The sequence below is a fragment of the Mytilus galloprovincialis genome, chromosome 14 (genome assembly GCF_965363235.1).
Source record: "Mytilus galloprovincialis chromosome 14, xbMytGall1.hap1.1, whole genome shotgun sequence".
NCBI lineage: Eukaryota > Metazoa > Mollusca > Bivalvia > Mytilida > Mytilidae > Mytilus > Mytilus galloprovincialis.
Window position 1 is genome coordinate 335,489 of NC_134851.1, and position 21,434 is coordinate 356,922.

The following is a 21,434-nucleotide window of genomic DNA, read 5'->3' on the forward strand; positions in this document are numbered from 1 at the left end:
AACAACTTTGTATTAAATCCCTAATGACTATACATGTATTATATATTCTTAAATGGTTCCTCGCTTAAAAACCATAGATGAAAGATACATTCTCTATTACTTGTGGACAGTACCCACCTAGAAACAGATGCATGATATATCATCTATTACTTAGGGACAGTCCCCACCTAGAAACAGATGCATGATAAATCATCTATTACTTAGGGACAGTACCCACCTAGAAACAGATGCATGATAAATCATCTATTACTTAGGGACAGTCCCCACCTAGAAACAGATGCATGATAAATCATCTATTACTTAGGGACAGTACCCACCTAGAAACAGATGCATGATAAATCATCTATTACTTAGGGACAGTCCCCACCTAGAAACAGATGCATGATAAATCATCTATTACTTAGGGACAGTACCCACCTAGAAACAGATGCATGATAAATCCTCTATTACTTAGGGACAGTCCCAGAAAGAGATGCAGAAAATAGATGTAGAAAATACCATCTATTCCTTATGGACAGTACCAACCCCAAAAACAGATGCATGATAAATCCTCTATTACTTAGGGACAGTCCCAGAAAGAGATGCAGAAAATAGATGTAGAAAATACCATCTATTCCTTATGGACAGTACCAACCCCAAAAACAGATGCATGATAAATCCTCTATTACTTAGGGACAGTCCCAGAAAGAGATGCAGAAAATAGATGTAGAAAATACCATCTATTCCTTATGGACAGTACCAACCCCAAAAACAGATGCATTATAAATCCTCTATTACTTAGGGACAGTCCCAGAAAGAGATGCAGAAAATAGATGTAGAAAATACCATCTATTCCTTATGGACAGTACCAACCCCAAAAACAGATGCATGATAAATCCTCTATTACTTAGGGACAGTCCCAGAAAGAGATGCAGAAAATAGATGTAGAAAATACCATCTATTCCTTATGGACAGTACCAACCCCAAAAACAGATGCATGATAAATCCTCTATTACTTAGGGACAGTCCCAGAAAGAGATGCAGAAAATAGATGTAGAAAATACCATCTATTCCTTATGGACAGTACCAACCCCAAAAACAGATGCATGATAAATCCTCTATTACTTAGGGACAGTCCCAGAAAGAGATGCAGAAAATAGATGTAGAAAATACCATCTATTCCTTATGGACAGTACCAACCCCAAAAACAGATGCATGATAAATCCTCTATTACTTAGGGACAGTCCCAGAAAGAGATGCAGAAAATAGATGTAGAAAATACCATCTATTCCTTATGGACAGTACCAACCCCAAAAACAGATGCATTATAAATCCTCTATTACTTAGGGACAGTCCCAGAAAGAGATGCAGAAAATAGATGTAGAAAATACCATCTATTCCTTATGGACAGTACCAACCCCAAAAACAGATGCATGATAAATCCTCTATTACTTAGGGACAGTCCCAGAAAGAGATGCAGAAAATAGATGTAGAAAATACCATCTATTCCTTATGGACAGTACCAACCCCAAAAACAGATGCATGATAAATCCTCTATTACTTAGGGACAGTCCAAGAAAGAGATGCAGAAAATAGATGTAGAAAATACCATCTATTCCTTATGGACAGTACCAACCCCAAAAACAGATGCATGATAAATCCTCTATTTCTTAGGGACAGTCCCAGAAAGAGATGCGGTAAATAGATGTAGAAAATACCATCTATTCCTTATGGACAGTACCAACCCCAAAAAACAAATGCATGATATATTGAGAATTCCCTGTGTAGTACTAGACTGGATCCACCCAAAACCCATACAGGTTGATATGTAAGGACCAGATGTGAACTATTAATCACTTGCAGAGATTGCACTGTTATCTCCCTACAGATCTGTCATGTTTTGTGAATTCCTAGCATATATCAATACAATTGTAATCCTTTAATATAAAACAGGTTAACAAAAATATGTAAAACATAAGATGGAATGGAGTAAACAGGCATGCAAGATCTGTAAAGAATGGAGTAAACAGGCATGCAAGATATGTAAAGAATTGGTACAACATGGCAAAGTTTTCTCTCTCCTTATATTGTTGATATGCCTCTACACATCAATCTCAGCTTTGCAGTGAAATATTCAAGTGTAAAAATGTCATGACAAATTTTCTTGAGGGAATCATATCCAACAGAATAACAAACTACTAGTGTGACAAAAACACATATCCAACAGAATAACAAACTACTAGTGTGACAAAAACACATATCCAACAGAATAACAAACTACTAGTGTGACAAAAACACATATCCAACAGAATAATAAACTACTAGTGTGACAAAAACACATATCCAACAGAATAACAAACTACTAGTGTGACAAAAACACATATCCAACAGAATAACAAACTACTAGTGTGACAAAAACACATATCCAACAGAATAACAAACTACTAGTGTGACAAAAACACATATCCAACAGAATAACAAACTACTAGTGTGACAAAAACACATATCCAACAGAATAACAAACTACTAGTGTGACAAAAACACATATCCAACAGAATAACAAACTACTAGTGTGACAAAAACAAATATTAATTCGACCTGTTGATACTGTTTATAATGCTTTTTTGTTATTTTTATTTATATGGATCTTGTCTGTACACCAGCTTTGATTATTTGTAATATCTTCAATTTTTCACTTATTCTTACAACATTTGTATAAACTTCAAGATTATAAAAAAACCGGTTTTTTTCTAAAGTGAACATTGATTGGTTAAATATTTCTCAGTCATGTCCTGTTTTTGAATTTGTTTGTTAGCTTTTTGGTCATGAATGTTTGTCTCTAATATTTAATTAACTGTGCATTTGTATTCAGATATCGCAGATCAAATTTATTCGTTCATTGTTTAATCATACGTTTTTTGATTGAGTTAAGTCTGCCAATTGATATTTTATCGTATGTTTTTCTTTGTTGTGATGTTATGCTATTGTTTCAGAAAAAGGGAGAAGGTTTGGATCCATTAAAACGTTTAATCCCGCTGCAAATGTTTGCACCTGTCCTAAGTCAGGAATCTGATGTACAGTAGTTGTCGTTTGTTTATGTAATATATACGTGTTTCTCGTTTCTCGTTTTGTTTATATAGATTAGACCGTTGGTTTTCCCGTTTGAATGGTTTTACACTAGTAATTTTGGGGCCCTTTATAGCTTGTTGTTCGGTGTGAGCTAAGGCTCCGTGTTGAAGGCCGTACTTTAACCTATAATGGTTTACTTTTTAAATTGTTATTTGTATGGAGAGTTGTCTCATTGGCACTCACACCACATCTTCCTATATCTATCCAACAGAATAACAAACTACTAGTGTGACAAAAACACATATCCAACAGAATAACAAACTACTAGTGTGACAAAAACAAATTTCCAACAGAACAAGTGAAACTGCAAGCTACTGCTCACTGATGATACCCCCGCCGCAAGTGGATAATATTAATAGTGTAAAAATATGCAAGTGTTCAGTAAACAGGAAGTTGTCGAGTGGTGAATCTGAAAACGCATCACACGGTATAGCTGACTTATATAAATCCTGAAACCAAATTTCAGAAATCCTTGTATTGTAGTTCCTGAGAAAAATGTGACGAAAATTTTTAACTTGGTTATCATGTGTAAAATCATACAAGTGTTCGGTAAACAGGAAGTTGTCGAGTGATGAATCTGAAAACGCATCACACGGTATAGCTGACTTATATAAATCCTGAAACCAAATTTTAGAAATCCTTGTATTGTAGTTCCTGAGAAAAATGTGACGAAAATTTTTAACTTGGCTATCATGTGTAAAATCATACAAGTGTTCGGTAAACAGGAAGTTGTCGAGTGATGAATCTGAAAACGCATCACACGGTATAGCTGACTTATATAAATCCTGAAACCAAATTTCAGAAATCCTTGTATTGTAGTTCCTGAGAAAAATGTGACGAAAATTTTCAACTTGGCTATCATGTGTAAAATCAGACAAGTGTTCGGTAAACAGGAAGTTGTCAAGTGATGAATCTGAAAACGCATCACACGGTATGGCTGACATATATAAATGTTGATACCAAATTACAGAAAGGGTGGATGTGTAGTTCCTGAGAAAAATGTGACGAAAGTTTCATGGGACGGACTGACTGACGGACGGACTGATGGACGGACTGACGGACTGATGGATGGACTGACGGACGGACAGACAGAGGTAAAACAGTATACCCCCCCTTTTTTAAAGCGGGGGTATAATAACAAACTACTAGTGTGACAAAAACACATATCCAACAGAATAACAAACTACTAGTGTGACAAAAACAAACATTAATGTATTTCATGTAACAGGAATTCTACATGGAAATTGAAAATGGAAATAATATGTATCAACAGTTATCTCCCTTATATGAACATCTTTATTCAGAGATAAATGACACCAAAACCATGCTACAAAACATGCCTTTCTAAAATAACCTTGAAAAAGTAAGACCAAATGTTTGGGTAGACATATATATAAATGGTAAAACCTTGAACCTACATATATTTAATCCCCAAAAATAATAAGGCACATGCTAACAGTTCAAAAATGGAACCAGGAATTTTTCTATATATTAAAAGGTCTTATATATTTACCTTAATATACATAACAGTTTTTTTTAAATGCACATGTCTGACATTAAAATATAGTGGGTTAGAGAAAAAAATGAAATTTTAAGTGTCCCTTATTTTATTACGTTTTCATTTTGTCCTTAACATAAACATGTTTAACCCGCTGCAATTGTGCGCCTGTCCCAAGTCAGGAGCCTCTGGCTTTTGTTAGTCTTGTATGATTTTTAATTTTAGTTTCTTGTGTTTAATTCAGAGTTTAGTATGACGTCCATTATCACTGTACTAGTATACATATTTTTTAAGGGGCCAGCTGAAGGACGCCTACGGGTGCGGAAGTTTCTCGCTATATAGAAAAACCCACTGGTGGCCTTCGGCTGTTGTCTGCTCTATGGTCGGGTTGTTGTCGCTTTGACACATTCCCCATTTCCTTTCTCAATTTCATTGATGTGGTTCAAAAGTGTTTCTCGATTCTTGTTTTTTTATATAGAATTTACAGTGTCCTACTTTATGACTTTAAGTATTATTCTTATTTCTTAGATGACAGATTTTTACATTTGGAGCCTTTATTAAAATCATTAGTGTTTTCTATTATAATTACTATTTCACTTACCTCCCTTTAAAAAGAAAATCAATTTTGTTTCACTTGAAAAAGAGTTATCTCCCTTCAATGTAGAAACCAGAAGCAATAATACTGTAAACTAATTACTGTCCTCAATATTTTACTGGTGCCATTTATTCCAAAATCATGAATGGAAAAGATAATTATCCCCATAAATGCTCACTTAGCCAAAATATAGTTTACTTTTAAATTCAAATTTACACAGAAGATAAACCATATCAGAACTCATTTCAAATTATTTAAGTTTTCAACGTTATCCAAAGGTAATTATGGCGTTCACTATTATAAACTTGAAGTGTCTTATCTCTGTAATACTTTTAATTGTCAACAACTTTAATAAATTGCTACCCATATTAAATGTCTGACAGCTTATTTTACACAAGGCTTAGTGATTTCGGCAATCAATTTCCCAAACAAGGACACTTTATAATAGGCCAAATAAAATCTCAATCTACACAAAAGTTATTTCAGGTTAAGCATACATGTATATATTCTATGGTATCAAATATATCTCATGTAGTTTTCTTTGTAAAATGATAATGCAATATTTGGCAATATTTTTACAGTAATGGTCTTCAGTTATAAAATGTCATGATAGTTGAGAATTTCCAAGGATTTTAAGGTGGTACCCAACACTTTCACTAAAATTAATTTGGCTCGTTTAATTTTCATAAAATTTTTACAAAGTATTTACTTTGACCCTTTAACAAAAATATGAAAAATTCAAAAAATTTGAACCAAGCGTTTTATCAGAAAAATTACACTGGTTATATAACAGTTTAACAAACACTAATTTTGATCATTGAGAAGCTTTATATTGCCTTCATAACGCAATGTAATTAAAACGTTTAGCTGATATTACAGAGTTATCTCCCTGTAGTGTTAGGTACCACCTTAAAAAGATTGTAAATGAGGTAAAGGTCAATGTTCATGTGAAAGACAAAAACTTGATAACATAAGGCATCTATACACAAAGTATGAAGCATCTAGGTCTTCCACCTTCTAAAATATAAAGCTATTTAGTAGTAAGTTAACATCACCGCTGCTGCCGTCAAGTGATGAAAGTTGCAGGCACAACAAAACTCATGAAGAACTACATATGACAAAAGGTACTTCAAAATAATAGGAATTTCTCCATTTAATGAAAAAGCTAGCCTACATCTGCAGGTAATCTTACAGATGACGTTCTTTCACTAAACAATTCAAAATTTGGTGACTATGTGGAACGCATCTATCCCATCGAATTGGAGATAAAGGATACTACAGATACAGTTAAGTCAGCTTCATATCTTGACTTACATCTAGAAATTGACAATGAGGGTCGGTTGAAGACAAAACTTTACGACAAAAGAGATGATTTCAGCTTTCCAATTGTGAACTTTCCATTTCTAAGTAGCAACATTCCAGCAGCACCTGCATACGGGGTATATATCTCTCAATTGATACGATATTCCCGTGCTTGCATTTCCTATCATGATTTTCTTGATAGAGGGTTACTGCTCACAAGGAAGCTATTAAATCAAGAGTTCCAAATGGTGAAGTTGAAATCATCCCTTCGTAAATTTTACGGACGCCATCACGAGTTGGTTGACCGTTATGGAATAACCATTTCACAAATGATATCGGATATGTTCCTCACGTCGTAACTACAATCCCCTTCCCTTTCATGAATTTGACCTACCGAATTAGACTATTTACCGGATTTGTAATCACATAAGCAACACGACGGGTGCCGCATGTGGAGCAGGATCTGCTTACCCTTCCGGAGCACCTGAGATCACCCCTAGTTTTTGGTGGGGTTCGTGTTGTTTATTCTTTAGTTTTCTATGTTGTGTCATGTGTACTATTGTTTTTCTGTTTGTCTTTTTCATTTTTAGCCATGGCGTTGTCAGTTTGTTTTAGATTTATGAGTTTGACTGTCCCTTTGGTATCTTTCGTCCCTCTTTTACACAATCAGGGAAAATTTGATACAAATAAATTATTTCAGTGGCCTTAAACAAATATTTAGGACTTTTTAATATACTAATTTTCTTGTGTGTTAGAACTCATTAAGAAATCTTCCAGTTATGTTGACCGAGAAATTATGTTTTAAATCCTTATGAAAACTTAGTGTAAAATTTGAATTAACTTCCAAACAAACATTTTCTTTTTCCATTCATACATTTAAATGTTTTCTATAGCAGAATTTTTGTAAATCAAATTCAATATTTAGTTTCCTTTGCGTTCACTCAACTGAAACTGAAATACATTTATAGTTATGAAATCTGACATTCTTATCAGGCTATTGGAAGATAACATGGGGACAGTCAAAAACCCAAAGTCAAAGAAACACCAAAACCAGTCCACAAAACACTACAAAGACAACTAAAGATTGGACAACACTTACATGTATATAAACATAAGTAGATGGGGAATGATTGTTAATGAGATAACTATCGACAAGAGACCAAATGAGACAACTCTCCACAAGAGACCAAATGAGACAACTCTCCACAAGAGACCAAATGAGACAACTCTCCACAAGAGACCAAATGAGACAACTCTCCACAAGAGACCAAATGAGACAACTATCCACAAGAGACCAAATGAGACAACTCTCCACAAGAGACCAAATGAAACAACTATCCACAAGAGACCAAATGAGACAACTCTCCACAAGAGACTAAATGAAACAACTATCCACAAGAGACCAAATGACCTAGAAGTTGACAACTAAAGATCACTGAATGATCTTCAATAATGATTTATACACAAAAAATTGTATGGAAAAAAAGATGATTCTAACAGAAACAAACCCCATAGATATATCCAAAGATATGTAGTAAGGGTGACATAAAAAAAACTCATTTTTCATGAATTTTTCAGATAAACTTAAAACTAATCCGAAATTTAGAAAAAAATTGTGAAAACAGTTTATAATAAATAATGCAATTATTCCTTTATAACTGAATTTCAAACTTTAGTCCCAATAAGATAACTATACACTCATTTAACCTACCTATAAACTTAGTGTATTCTTAAATATTCTTAAATGAGTCAGCTTAATTCTAATAAAATGATTTTGTCAAATACATTAGAATATCTCAAAATATAAAGTTATTTACTTCCAAAATTAAAAGTATTAAAACACCTCATTAAATTTCTAGTTTCAAATGACTAATATAATAATTTAAGATGTATGGAGGCTTACATAAATATTCAAAATGTATTTAAGAATTAGGATAAGTCTAAGAACTAACAGAATACAGATTATAATATTTGTAGCTGTTTGTTGCATGTAAATTTTAGCCTATACAAGTGAGAGATTAAGCTAGCTATAAATTCAGGTTTAATCCATGAAAATGCATGTACCAAGTCAGGATTATGAAGGTTGTTTTTCCATGTGTTCAAGATGTGTTTGAGCTTTTGATTTGCAGTTTGAGGACTTTCTGTTATGTATTTTCCTTGGAGTTCAGTTTTTTGTTAATTTTAGGTACCCTGTATACTTTTTAATAAAATACCAGTTATCAATTATTATACTACATCTGGAAGCTGTAAAAGAGGGATGAAAGAAACCAGAGGGAGAGCCAAACTCATATATAGAAACTACAATGACAATACTATGGCTAAAAATAAAAAGACAAACAGACATTCAATAGTACAGAAAAAACAACATAGAAAACTAAAGACAAACAACACGAACCCCAACAAAAACTAGGGGTGATCTCAGGTGCTCTGGAAGGGTAAGCAAATCCTGCTCCACTTGTTGCTTATGTTAATACAAATCTGGTAAATAGTCTTAATTCGGTAGGTCACATTTGTGAAAAGGAAAGGGTATTGTAGTGTTGACATAAGGAACATATCCCATATCATCTGTGAAACAGTTATTCCATAAGGCATAACGGTCAACAACCTAACTACGCAATATCTTATAACAAATCAAGATGTTCAATACAAAATTGGTTATCTAGACTTGTTATGAAATCTTGGTAAATAATCACTCAATATGGAGCTCTACTATTTCTCATTGATTTATGTCAGTGTTTCAATTATCTAAGACTATGAAGACTATCTCTGTTTAATTAATTTACAACTTGTCCAAATGTATATTACAAACAATTTATAACTAGGAAAACATTGAGTTTTATATAGCTGAGCTATTAATAATAATTAAGAACAAATCCTTGGTAATTTCAAAATTTTGACAGTTATATTTTTTAAGAGCTGGTTAAATTTGAGCAATTAATCTAGGTAAAAGAGATCAGCTGTGAAACATACTTAAGTTAAATAACAGAAAATATAACAAAAAAACCAATATTATTAAGGTTCAAATATAAATTGCAAAGATAAAAAAAAAAATCACACATTTAAAAATAAAACTACTTGTAACTTGAATTCCATTAACTACATGTAAATCAGAGAATAGACTTGTTAACATGCTTAAGGATGTGAAGTAATAATTTTACCTAAAAGTCAGCTGTAAAAATATGCTTATGGATAACTTAAATCTGAAAATCTAATTTAATTATAATATAATCAAATTTTAGAGATAAAATAAAAACAGCAATTAATGAATTACAAAAACAAGAGTGCACACGCTGAAATGTCTCGCCTTCTTTACTAATTATTGATATTATGTTGATAGTCCTAAGTATAAAACTTTATTAAAAACTGTCACATAAACTTAGCATTAACCAAGATAACTAAACAAAGACCAATGAACCATTAAAATGAGGTCAAGGTCAGATGAACCATGCCAGGCAGACATGTACAGCTAACAATGCTTCCATACAACAAATATAGTTGACCTATTACTTATAGTTTAAGAAAAATAGACCAAAACACAAAAACTTAACACTGAGCAATGAACCGTGAAAATAAGGTCGAGGTCAAATAAAACCTGCGGGACTGACATATAGATCATAAAATATTTCCATACACCAAATATAGTTGACCTATGGCATATAGTATTAGATAAAAAGACCAAAACTCAAAAACTTAACTTTGACCACTCAACCATGAAAATGAGCTCAAGGTCAGATGACATCTACCCGCTAGACATGTACATCTTACAATCATTCCATACAACAAATATAGTAGATCTATTGCATAAAGTATGAGAAAAACAGACCAAAACACAAAAACTTAACTATAACCACTGAACCATGAAAATGAGGTCAAGGTCAGATGACACCTGCCAGTTGGACATGTACACCTTACAGTCCTTCCATACACCGAATATACTAGACCTATTGCTTATAGTGTCTGAGATATGGACTTGACCACCAAAACTTAACCTTGTTCACTGATCCCAGTGATCTGGAAGGTTTTTTTCACCATGGGCCCAGGGCCCCTCAAAAATAAATTCAATGGGCCATTTCAAAAAATAATGGGCCATGTTGTCAAATGAGTGGGCCATTTGAATTGACTTCTGTAAAAAAATAAAAAGTATCATTATTTTTTGGCAAAGAGGTGTTGGTACTATATGATTTTAAATAATATCATGGATATTGTTCCTGTGATTCTGTAATTTCAATGAATATACAATAACTTCTTCCAAAACGGACAATATTAAAGATAACCTGTATTTACAATGTTTAAACTGGAACTGTTGCCTTGGCATGTTCATGGTTGGGGTTTTTTTAACATTAAATTTGGGTCTTCGTCGATACCATACTTATTCCAGACGTTCCGTATTAGAGGACATTTCAGGCACTTCCTCTGCATTTCTTGTGTCATTATTATTACTTCATCACGATGACAAGATTAACAGTAGAGAGTACCATTAATTGATAGAACAAAACAAAAATTCGCTGAAGTCATGTTAACAAAATGTCAAAACGAGCCAAAGACCAAAAAATGACAGGGACAGTTAAGCGCCTTTAATGGAGACAAAAACTATATTCATTAAAAGGCTTCAGGGGTTTTCAATCGAAATAATAGCAAGCTAAACTAAGTTAAAAGATTATTATTAGAGTTAAATCTCGTCTGTAGTAGCCAAATTTCACAAATTTAAAGTTGTTTATAAAAATGTATATCGTGAATGATGGTTAAGATGGTTAATTACGTTTTTTGGGTTATCAGTTAGACCGCATGGTTCTATTATTACAATAGGAAAACACACGAGACGTTAAACCGCATGGTTCTATTACCATAAGAAAACACCCGGGACGTTCCCAAAATATATAGGTGCTCCTATGATTGGAGGAACATTAGGTAGCACTCCACAGTTAGAAAATAAAGTTAAAAATGAGCCGCAAAATGTTTTATCATCTCCTATTCCTTGATTTCTAATACATTAACCTAACTGTTTGTGTTGTACATGTGCATATGTATGTAATCAGTATCTTCCATAGATTCAATTTTCAAAAGTTAAAAGGATGAAAGTTAATTCCTTTCATGTGTATCCATGGCAACATTCTGCATTTATTTACCATAGAATATTGCAAAAAGGGGGGTGAACATGTCATATATCCCCCCAAAATTTGGATCAAACTAGAATTTCAATGCCTTTGAGTGATACCTTTTTAGAAACTGTTTTCTTAAATCTTCCTTATGATCAAATAAAAATTGGGTGTCTTTCGCCTCATTTTTTCGTAAAATCCAATCACAAAGTTCGTGCGATAAAAAGTTGGAAAAAAACATTGCAATAATTGCCGGACCAATGTATGGTATGGACATGCAAATACGGACTGTCATACAGAAAACAGCCTATATTACATACATTACATAACCTTGATGTTCATATAAACCCAATACAAAGGCTATTTTAATACTCAGCTATCCAAAAATGAATTTTATTGCACACTAGCTCTCATATTTGAAAAATCCACAGGGGCCAAAATGCGAAACTACACACCTAACTGTGGAGTGCTACCTTATACAGTTGTGTACACACACATGGCGACACGGAACACGATCGGAAATCCATTTGACGATATCTAAACGTTTCGAAACGATGTGAAATATATCGTGCGCCACGTGGGCGCTTACATTTGTCACTCTATGCGCCATTTCTTGTCAATATGCGCTATAGGCGCAGGGCGCACGTCCTTCCCGATCACTGGATCCATGAAATGAGGTCGAGGTCAAGTGAAAACTGTCTGACGGGCATGAGGACCTTGCAAGGTACGCATATACCAAATATAATTATCCTATTACTTATGATAAGAGAGAATTCAACATTACAAAAAATCTGAACTTTTTTTTCAAGTGGTCACTGAACCATGAAAATGAGGTCAAGGACATTTGACATGTGACTGACGGAAACTTCGTAACATGAGGCATCTATATACAAAGTATGAAGCATCCAGGTCTTCCACCCTCTAAAATATAAAGCTTTTAAAAAGTTAGCTAACGCCGCCGCCGTAGCCGCCGTAGCCGCCGCCGCCGCCGGATCACTATCCCTATGTCGAGCTATCTGCAACAAAAGTTGCAGGCTCGACAAAAAACTAACCTGAATTTCAGTAATGAAATTTGACACAAGACTTGATTAATTCCTCACAAACTACGGGTAATTTAACAAAGTCAGAGATCTACCTTAAATTGCATGTCTGAGTATTATAGATTTCACATAAAAAGACGTCAGTTTCATATCTACAAAGGTATGTCTGAAAACCGATAAACACAATGCTATCACTATCTTACAGAGATTTAATAAGTCAATATGTATTTTTAAGATGATCAAAGATTTAGGCCATTCAAACAAATTGTTCATGTTTTAGGCAACTGACTTTTAATTTTAGGCATTAAAGAAAATCTGGATGCTAATGCCCCTCCCATCAAAATCACTTCAAAAAATTATGAGAAAAAATGTATACTCTTAATTCATTCACATGTTAGTATACTAGTATTTTTTAAAAAAGCTACATTTAAGTTTTTGTAGAAAATATTTTGTAAAAAGAGCCCCTGACTTTAGATATTAAGACCTTGAACCAAATTAATCATATTCTAAGCCCTTACCTCTAATTGTATTTAGAGAACCATAAAAGGTAGAACTTTCATCTTAATCAGTTAAAATGTATCATGGTTATCTAACCAGTCAAATCTGATTGAACATTTCACTTCATGCAAGTTCTTTTTTAATGGAATAGAGATGGAAAACAGGGAATGTGTCTAAGAGACAACAATCAGATCTGAGAGCAGAAAACAGTTCAAGGCCACCAATGGGTCTCCAAAGCAGCAAGAAAAACCAATATTGAGAAAAATCCTCGAGATAAGAAAACACTAATTAAAATGTTGAATTTTGTCCAAATATATTTGTTGACAAATTTTATTCAACATTTTGTTATAAAACCATTGAGACTTGATAGTTGATTAATACAGTAAAGTGCCTTTAGCTATAAATTGTCATCATGTACCTATCATACCCTCTAATATTGATAGACAATACCAAAATTCAAAAATAACCAACTATTGATTTTGACATCATATTCATCAAGCAAACCACAGTATATCCCAAACTTTGTCTGACCCACAAAATGTCAGACAAAAAGTCATTCAGTCAGACCGAAATTATCAGACATTTTAGTTGAAAATGTAGAATATTAGAAGAAAACGTCTATTTTTTATTTCTATAAAAATTTCTATTTCGGTCAGTTTGGCACAGACTGAATGCAACAACATACAATATCACACACAAAAAAAACATCTTGAAACTCAAAAATGTTCTAAATGAAGCAACATACAAACTAATGAATAAATAGTGGCATCTGAAAGCGGATAGTTATATGAGACTGAGAATAGTAGCTTGAAAAGTCATAAACCAACTCACAGAAATTTTCAAATAAAACAAAATCAGAAAAGTACAAGACGTATAAAACCATTGTTAAGTGCAAGAAATGTAAATGTATTTTTAGCTCAGATTTTTAGATACCTTTATCTCAATAGCCACACTTCTGCCAAAATAGTGCTGTGAGCATGGTGAAAAGTCAAATGACGGTAAACAGTATAATGTTAGGATACAGGTACTTTTTACAATTTTTTTTTTTTTAATTCATGGATAAGTGGATTTTAATCCTATGCAGTTTTAAAATATACACTTCAAATTAAAATAAGGAGATGTTTTAAAATTACCAGTGAGACAACTACATGTATCTACAAAAGTTCAAATGATGTAACCCATTATACATGTTATAAGCAACAAAAATTGGCCAATGGAAAAAGTATATTTTTTAGATTAAAACACAGCATCACAGGTAATGCTTCAAACTTTTCTTCCCCTTGTAGTAATGTCATTCTAAGGCACTACATATCCTGTCATGAATGGTTTTACACTAGTAATTTTGGGGCCCTTTATAGCTTGTTGTTCGGTGTGAGCCAAGGCTCTGTGTTGAAGGCCGTACATTGACCTATAATGGTTTACTTTTTTAAATTGTTATTTGCATGGAGAGTTGTCTCATTGGCACTCACACCACATCTCCTATATCTATTATAAAGTAACAAGATTACATTTTTAAAGTTCACAGTTACAAACAGTTAAAATAAAATTTTAAAGGTATTGGATTTTAAAAATATCTATATTAAAGAGTGGACAGTAAACCAATTAGTATTCATGCTGATTTAAAATACCATATGATTTATTATTCAAGCACAAGAAATAACCTGTGCATCATGGAATCAAAAGGGAAATAATCCAATCTAGAATTGAAAGTGATTTTCAATAACTTTTTGGTTAATTCATATAAGCAAATCAACAGATCAGTGATATTGTTGTCTTTTTTCAAAACTACCTGTACCGTTTTTTATTGGGAAAAATGCATATTTTCTATTGAAATTGGGAAATTTGTATATTTTATTCTAAACACATCTCTGATTTTTTGCTGACCATTGCTGTCTTTTTTGCACTGTTTTTTTCATGTATATTTTGGTTGTCAGACATTTTAAACCTGAAAGGTACTTTTCGGAGAGGGGAGAGAAACAGAAGCAATGATGGTACTTAATCCATTGAAAACTACATGTGTTACAAACAACATGATGATTCTGATCAGAAAACCAGATCTCAAAAGTGCTTTCTAATATCAAAATAATAACATGAATACGATATTTACAAACAATACTACCAATGCCATTACTGTTTGGGGAAAATGTAAAACTTTTGGGAGGAATTTTAAGCCATTTTTTTTAGTAATTGGGAATTTTCTCTAGGGGAAAAGGCCGAAGTTCGGCTGTAATTTGAGGCTAACAATATCACTGCAGCTAAGGTCCGCATTGGGTCCTAGAGCTCACAAAACACATTGGAACCTTACCCATTCCACCCTGGATTCCTTAGCACCCTATTCGCTATACACCTTATCGCTAATCCTGGCTGACCGGGCCGCTTGAACTTTTGACGCATACAACAATCACTTTTCCATTGTGGCGTCAGATATTTAGTTTTATGACGTCAAAATTTTATGGGAACCTGTGTGAAATCCAGTAATGACGAACAAATAGCGATAAGGTGTATTGTTAATATCAAATACAGGTTGAATTATTAGATGTATTTTCAGATTTTAAGAAGGGTGTGAACATGTAACAAAAAATTTGTTCCGGCGTGACATTTGTTCCACCGGAACAAATTTCATTGGAAATATGTTCCACCGGAACTTATGTCACAGAAAATATGTTCCAGCACTATAAAATTTGTTCTGGAACTAATTTTTTAACTAAGTGTGAAATAAGTTCCGGAACAAAAATCACAGCACCATGAATTTTGTTCCAATATAAAAATAAAAAAAAAAATTGAAATAAGTTCTTGTGATATTAGTTTTAAACGAAGGTATTTTATAGAAATCAATGAAAATGTTCTGCTCAAACCTATTTCACAGAAAATAAGTTCTTGAATGGGGTACATTTGCAATTGAAGGAATGACTTTAGGATAAAGATAAGAAATAAAAGCGATGATAATGTATCTATGTTTGATCGTTTATGTGGTATTCAACCTCCTTGTTTCCTGATGATCTGTCATTGGTGTTCTAATCATACATGTACTTAGCTATGGTCATTGCACAGTTTTTAAAGAGCGTGTATTTTGTTTCTTTATGTCTTTTAATATAATTGATCAGCTACTTTGTCCTTTTCAAAAAAGTACAAATATTCATCTTCAACTATAATACTTTTTTTCGGAATGACTTTTATTATTATTTCTTATTCTACTCTTTCCTGGCTCATAAGTGCCATTTTTAGTATTATTACTTGAGCATGTTATTAAACTTTTTCTTTACTCCACATGATCCAATTGGATGTTTACACTTTTTATTTATTACATTATGCAATATAATACATGTTTTTTATAATGACTTTAAACTCACTGATGACAAGTGCTCAGAATATAAGAAAACTTGTTTAACCAGTGGAACATATTTCACAGACAAGGAACTTATTTCACCAGGTGAGGAACAAATTTCACCAACCCAGAACTTATTTCACCAAGTAAAGTGTGGAACTTATTTCATAGAGATGGAACAAATTATATAGAAATTGTCTGTGAAAAAAGTTCTCCCAGAACATATTTCCTGTGAAATTAGTTCCACTGGAACTTTTTTCACAGGAACAAATTTTGGCTCACAAACACACGTAGGGTGCAATAGTGTGGGGTGTGAACTTGGAAGGGGGAAACATGAATATGAGTTACCTAGTTTGACTACTATTAAAGAGTAAGACCACATGCACGTTTGGCCCCTGTTTCACTTTCAGTGTTTGTTTTTAACTTTAAGAATACAGTTTTGGACATTTTGAGTTCAAGGTTGTCATGACATATTAATAACTTGTACAGTTTTTTATAAGTAAAATAGACTCGTATTTACTCTTTTTTTATCTGGTCTTGCTCAATTTTCTGTAAAATTATGCATTTCTGTTTCCAAACAAACCGCTTTTTAGACCTTCTGAACCTCCATTTGTTGAAGAGTTCTTATTGGTCTGTCTGAAAACCGACACTATATTGTTTCAACTATCTATCACACATTTTGGATTCTATTTCACTATTTCCGGGATTATAACATACACTGTTTATATTCTATCATTAATAAGACTAAAATTACACATAAATCAATAAAATAAATCTAGTTCTTAGACCATGCGAATCAGTTTTATGTTTTTTTCATTTACTGTTAGAAATATAATCAAGTCGCATACTGTATTATCTTTTTTTCCCAATGAAATATTGGACTTTATATGTTTTTGAATATTTCGTCATGCAAATAACAAACAATGTACTAGTGTCCCCTTAACTTTTGAAATTACCTTTTTTACTAAAAAGGGGGAGCAACCTAGGATTATTTCGTTTTTAATTCTTACGGTAGAGGTCATATGGCCTCGAGCTTATAAACAACATTAGTGACATTATTTGTGGTCTGTTAATTGTGTCGAGTATTTAAATACATTTTAAATAGTATGTCACGAAGACTTACCTTTTTTGTCAACTTGTATAACAGGCTGTACAAACTGTGGGGGTTTAGTATCCATGCCGGGTGAGAGTGGTGAACACCGAGGGAGCAATTCAAAGGGTGCACTCTATTAATACATGCGGCTAAACCGAACAACATGCAAAGTTTCTAAAACATAACTCATGGTCCGTATTATTTCACGCATCATTGTCAGTTTCTTTTGTCTACTTTTATATAGGTAATTGTATATACATTTATCCTGTAGATTAAGTTACCTGATTAACGACACAAATTCATCAGTTGACACCTGTAATTCACCTTGACGAAGATCCTTTTGATGTACGGGGATGTGTATTCAATCTACGGGGATGTGTATTCAATCTTTGACTTCTTCGTGTATTAGTTTATCGAAATTCAAAAGTTCGATATGATCAGTATTGAAAACAGTCTCTTTTGACGATTTTTTTAATCCACTGAATGAACTGAGATATTGAATATATATTTCATCCGTAACAGAAAAGCTAAAGTAACACTAACACTAATTTGTCACGAAACGAGAACAATAAAGAAAACCAAACTATTCAAATAATAAAAAGCACTTATAATTTCTTCATACGCGTAAATTATCAGAACACGGAATTCAAAGCGAAAAAAATATGGAAAATAAACAATCCAAAAAAAATATATATAACTTAAACAGCGCACCACAAAGAAAATTGAATTTGACAATTTCACACTCCAAAGCAAATATAAATAAGGCTTAAATTAGCGAAAATGTGCTTAACATTCCTATGATTGTTTTCTTCACACAGCCGTGTAGAGCTCTCGGCAGAAATCGTAGGCACAAGTCTTATTCTAAATGCTAATTCGAGGCGACAAATATAGAAATTATGTAGATGAAAGAATTCTCCAATAGTTTCACCACTCCCCCTTTTTTCAAAGCTTTTACCCGAAACACTTGGGAGATTATCCTCACGAAAATAGAAACATAACAAATTTAACTCTCCGAAAGATATTTTTATGCGAAAAATAAACAGGGAAATAAGTTCAAAAGTAATTTGAGATGTTCTATTATTGTTACGTTGCGAGGTAACATAAAATTGGCAAGGAGAAAGCGAAAATACAACTCGTCAACATGGAGTGTGTTTTATTGTCTTTGACGCTATTTACTTATTGATACACATTATACATAATGGGGTGTGTTAAGACATATTTTGATTGACAAAGGAATTTCATATCCCGTCCATCAATAGCTGCATATGCCTCTATAACTAATCACAACCAGCCAATGTGTGTCTTAGCATGACACAAGGTATGACATCTCTATACGGGCAGACGATAAGTTCTATATGCATCAACAGTAAAACCGCAAGAAATGATTAAAATCAAGTGTTTTAGCGCATCTACGTACATCATTATAGTATTGCTCCCTCTTTGAAGTCTGTTAACAAGTTTGTAGATTTATAGTTATTAATAAGTAATTGACAATGATTACAGTTGCTGCAGAGTTTATTAATAGAAAAACAACTGTTTAATTATTTAGAAAAGGGTCATGAGTAGGGATATACGTTTAACATGCACTATGTCAAGTTTATAACATATTAATGGAAAATTTAAGTGGACTTGCTGTGGCGGATCCAGCAGGGTGTTCCGGATTTGAGCCACCCATTTTGGTTGAAAACTAATGCTTTTGTATGGGTACATAATTCCCCCCTTTCCCCCATTTATTTTACTGAGACGGATTTAAGGGGGCAAAGGAGCCTGGGGCCGTTTGGTGGAAACAAATGTTAGAACCCCGGTTCAAAATGCCTACATTGATCAGCGCCTGAATTGACTAGTTTGGATGGATAGATCACAGACAGGCAATGATACGTATACATCAGGGTCAGAGAACATGTTGAAGTGATTTTATCCGACTGGGATTAAAACCGGTAGCCTGCCGCAATCGAAGCGAGAACACCTAGCAGGAAACCAATGTAAAGGTTGCGAAACATAATAAATTGACATATAAGTAAAAGATTCCAAATAAATTTATTTATAGAAAATTCAATAGAAACGTTTGATAATTGCATGTAACAGACATGTGCATGGTGTGAAAATATATATAGCCATTTTATATGTTTGTTCCCTTGAACTAAATACCTAATTGCTCATTACTGCAGTATGCGCAACATGTGATCATTGAAAATGAAGTTATCTTAAATTTCAGGACTAAATAGACGATGATGGGTTTTTTTTATTGATAAATGTCATGAGGGGCATTGACGTTGTCCTTCGATAAGCAATCGCTAGCTATGATTAATTCTCTAAACAAGTGATAATTGCTATTTAGCATAATCGGGTGCTGACAGAGATGAGGGATAAATACAGCAGGTAAACGCATCAATCACGTAAAATACGGTAGGTGACAACAAGAACGTACTGTAAATTATCGTCCAAAAAACATGATTGATCGATCGATTGATTGATTGATGTGCATCTTAATTAAGTGCCATAATATAACATGCGTATTCAGACGTATTCAGAGTGATGCCATGGAAGCAGGTTAATGTAATGTGTATACCATGCGTAGAATAAGTTACCGCAATAAGAATATGAAGATGTGGTATGATTTCTCATTGAGACAACTCACCGGAGACGACATGAGGTAAACAACTATATAGTCACCGTTGGTCTTCAACAATAAACACAACCCATACCCCATATTGTTAATATAAAAAAAGATATTGTAGGAATGCCATTGAGACAACTCTGCAGAGACGAAATGACGTCGAGTTGAACAACTATCATAACTTAATCGTTTGTCCTTCAAAAATGAACAAAACCCAGATCCAATATAGTTAGTTAGTTTTTGCCTTTTTTTAAACGCTCCATGTTTAGTCTTACGGGCAGTATCGGGTCGTAAGCGTCTTACTAACGCTTGAAAATCATCAGGTGGAAACATAGTTAAACTGTCATGTGCGGATTTAGGACATTTTGAAAGGTGAACTTAAAGGCCATAAAACTGAATACAAAAACATCGGACGATTCCATACAAAATAAATGCACTTTTTGTCTATCAATTTTGGTGTGGGGCTTACGCTATCTACACCCTCTAGATCCCCACCCCACCGAATCTGTCCCTGACCGCCTATCGTAACTTACATATCGGACAATGCTCTATACTTTGTCGTAAAGAAGACAACTAGTCTACTGACTGACTGAGAGAGAACAGAGAGACAATTCAGCAAGCAAGAGTACTTAACTGCACGCTGGGTCTTGAAGAAGATAGCTACAACTGGCTGTGAAAGTACCGCGAGACAACCAACTATAAGTAAGAGAAATATTACTTACCTGTTAACACAAACATTCTAGATATGGAGTTTCTTCATTTCCAACATTGTTAACATTCATTATAGTTATTTTAAGGATTTGATTACTATACAAATCCTTGGTTATTTTAACAATTCAAAACAATTAGTTCCACACGGGAAGTAATTTGTCCATTTTTGTAACATAGTTGCACATAGTAGGTATTTAATATTTCAACTTCAAACATTGGCATTTATTAACGTGTTATTATTAGAAATTATTTATGATTAGTGTGACAATGAAATCTAAATAATCACCGATTAAAATCTGTATGTATGTGCACAGTTCAAAATATTACAGCGTTTTAAATTGGCACAAAGTGCACATGGCATTATTTGTTTTCTTCTCAACATTTTGCCAGTCCCATTCAGAAGTTTCGTCCAAAGGGGACATGCAGTGGCGGATACAGGGGTCCGGGGATCGGAACCCCCTTTTTTTTTTGGACGATCAATGCAATTAAATGGGGACATGTAGCTGGAACCCCCTCTTTGTCCTTGGTTAGGAACCCCTCCTTTCTAAAAT

General features: G+C 33.5%; 1 protein-coding gene across 7 annotated transcripts in view; it reads right to left on the reverse strand.

Moving 5' to 3' along the window:
• LOC143059490 (uncharacterized) overlaps window positions 1–21,434 on the reverse strand; it is a 136,793-nt gene that overhangs the window by 114,328 nt on the left and 1,031 nt on the right. The window contains exon 1 of one of the 7 annotated variants that reach the window (XM_076233001.1): window positions 17,586–17,704. The exons of the other annotated variants lie outside the window; for them this stretch is intronic. Coding sequence (XP_076089116.1) covers window positions 17,586–17,640 — 55 coding nt within the window. The 5' untranslated portion in view covers window positions 17,641–17,704. Of the gene's footprint in view, window positions 1–17,585; window positions 17,705–21,434 lie in introns of those variants that run through there. 7 annotated transcript variants of the gene reach the window in all.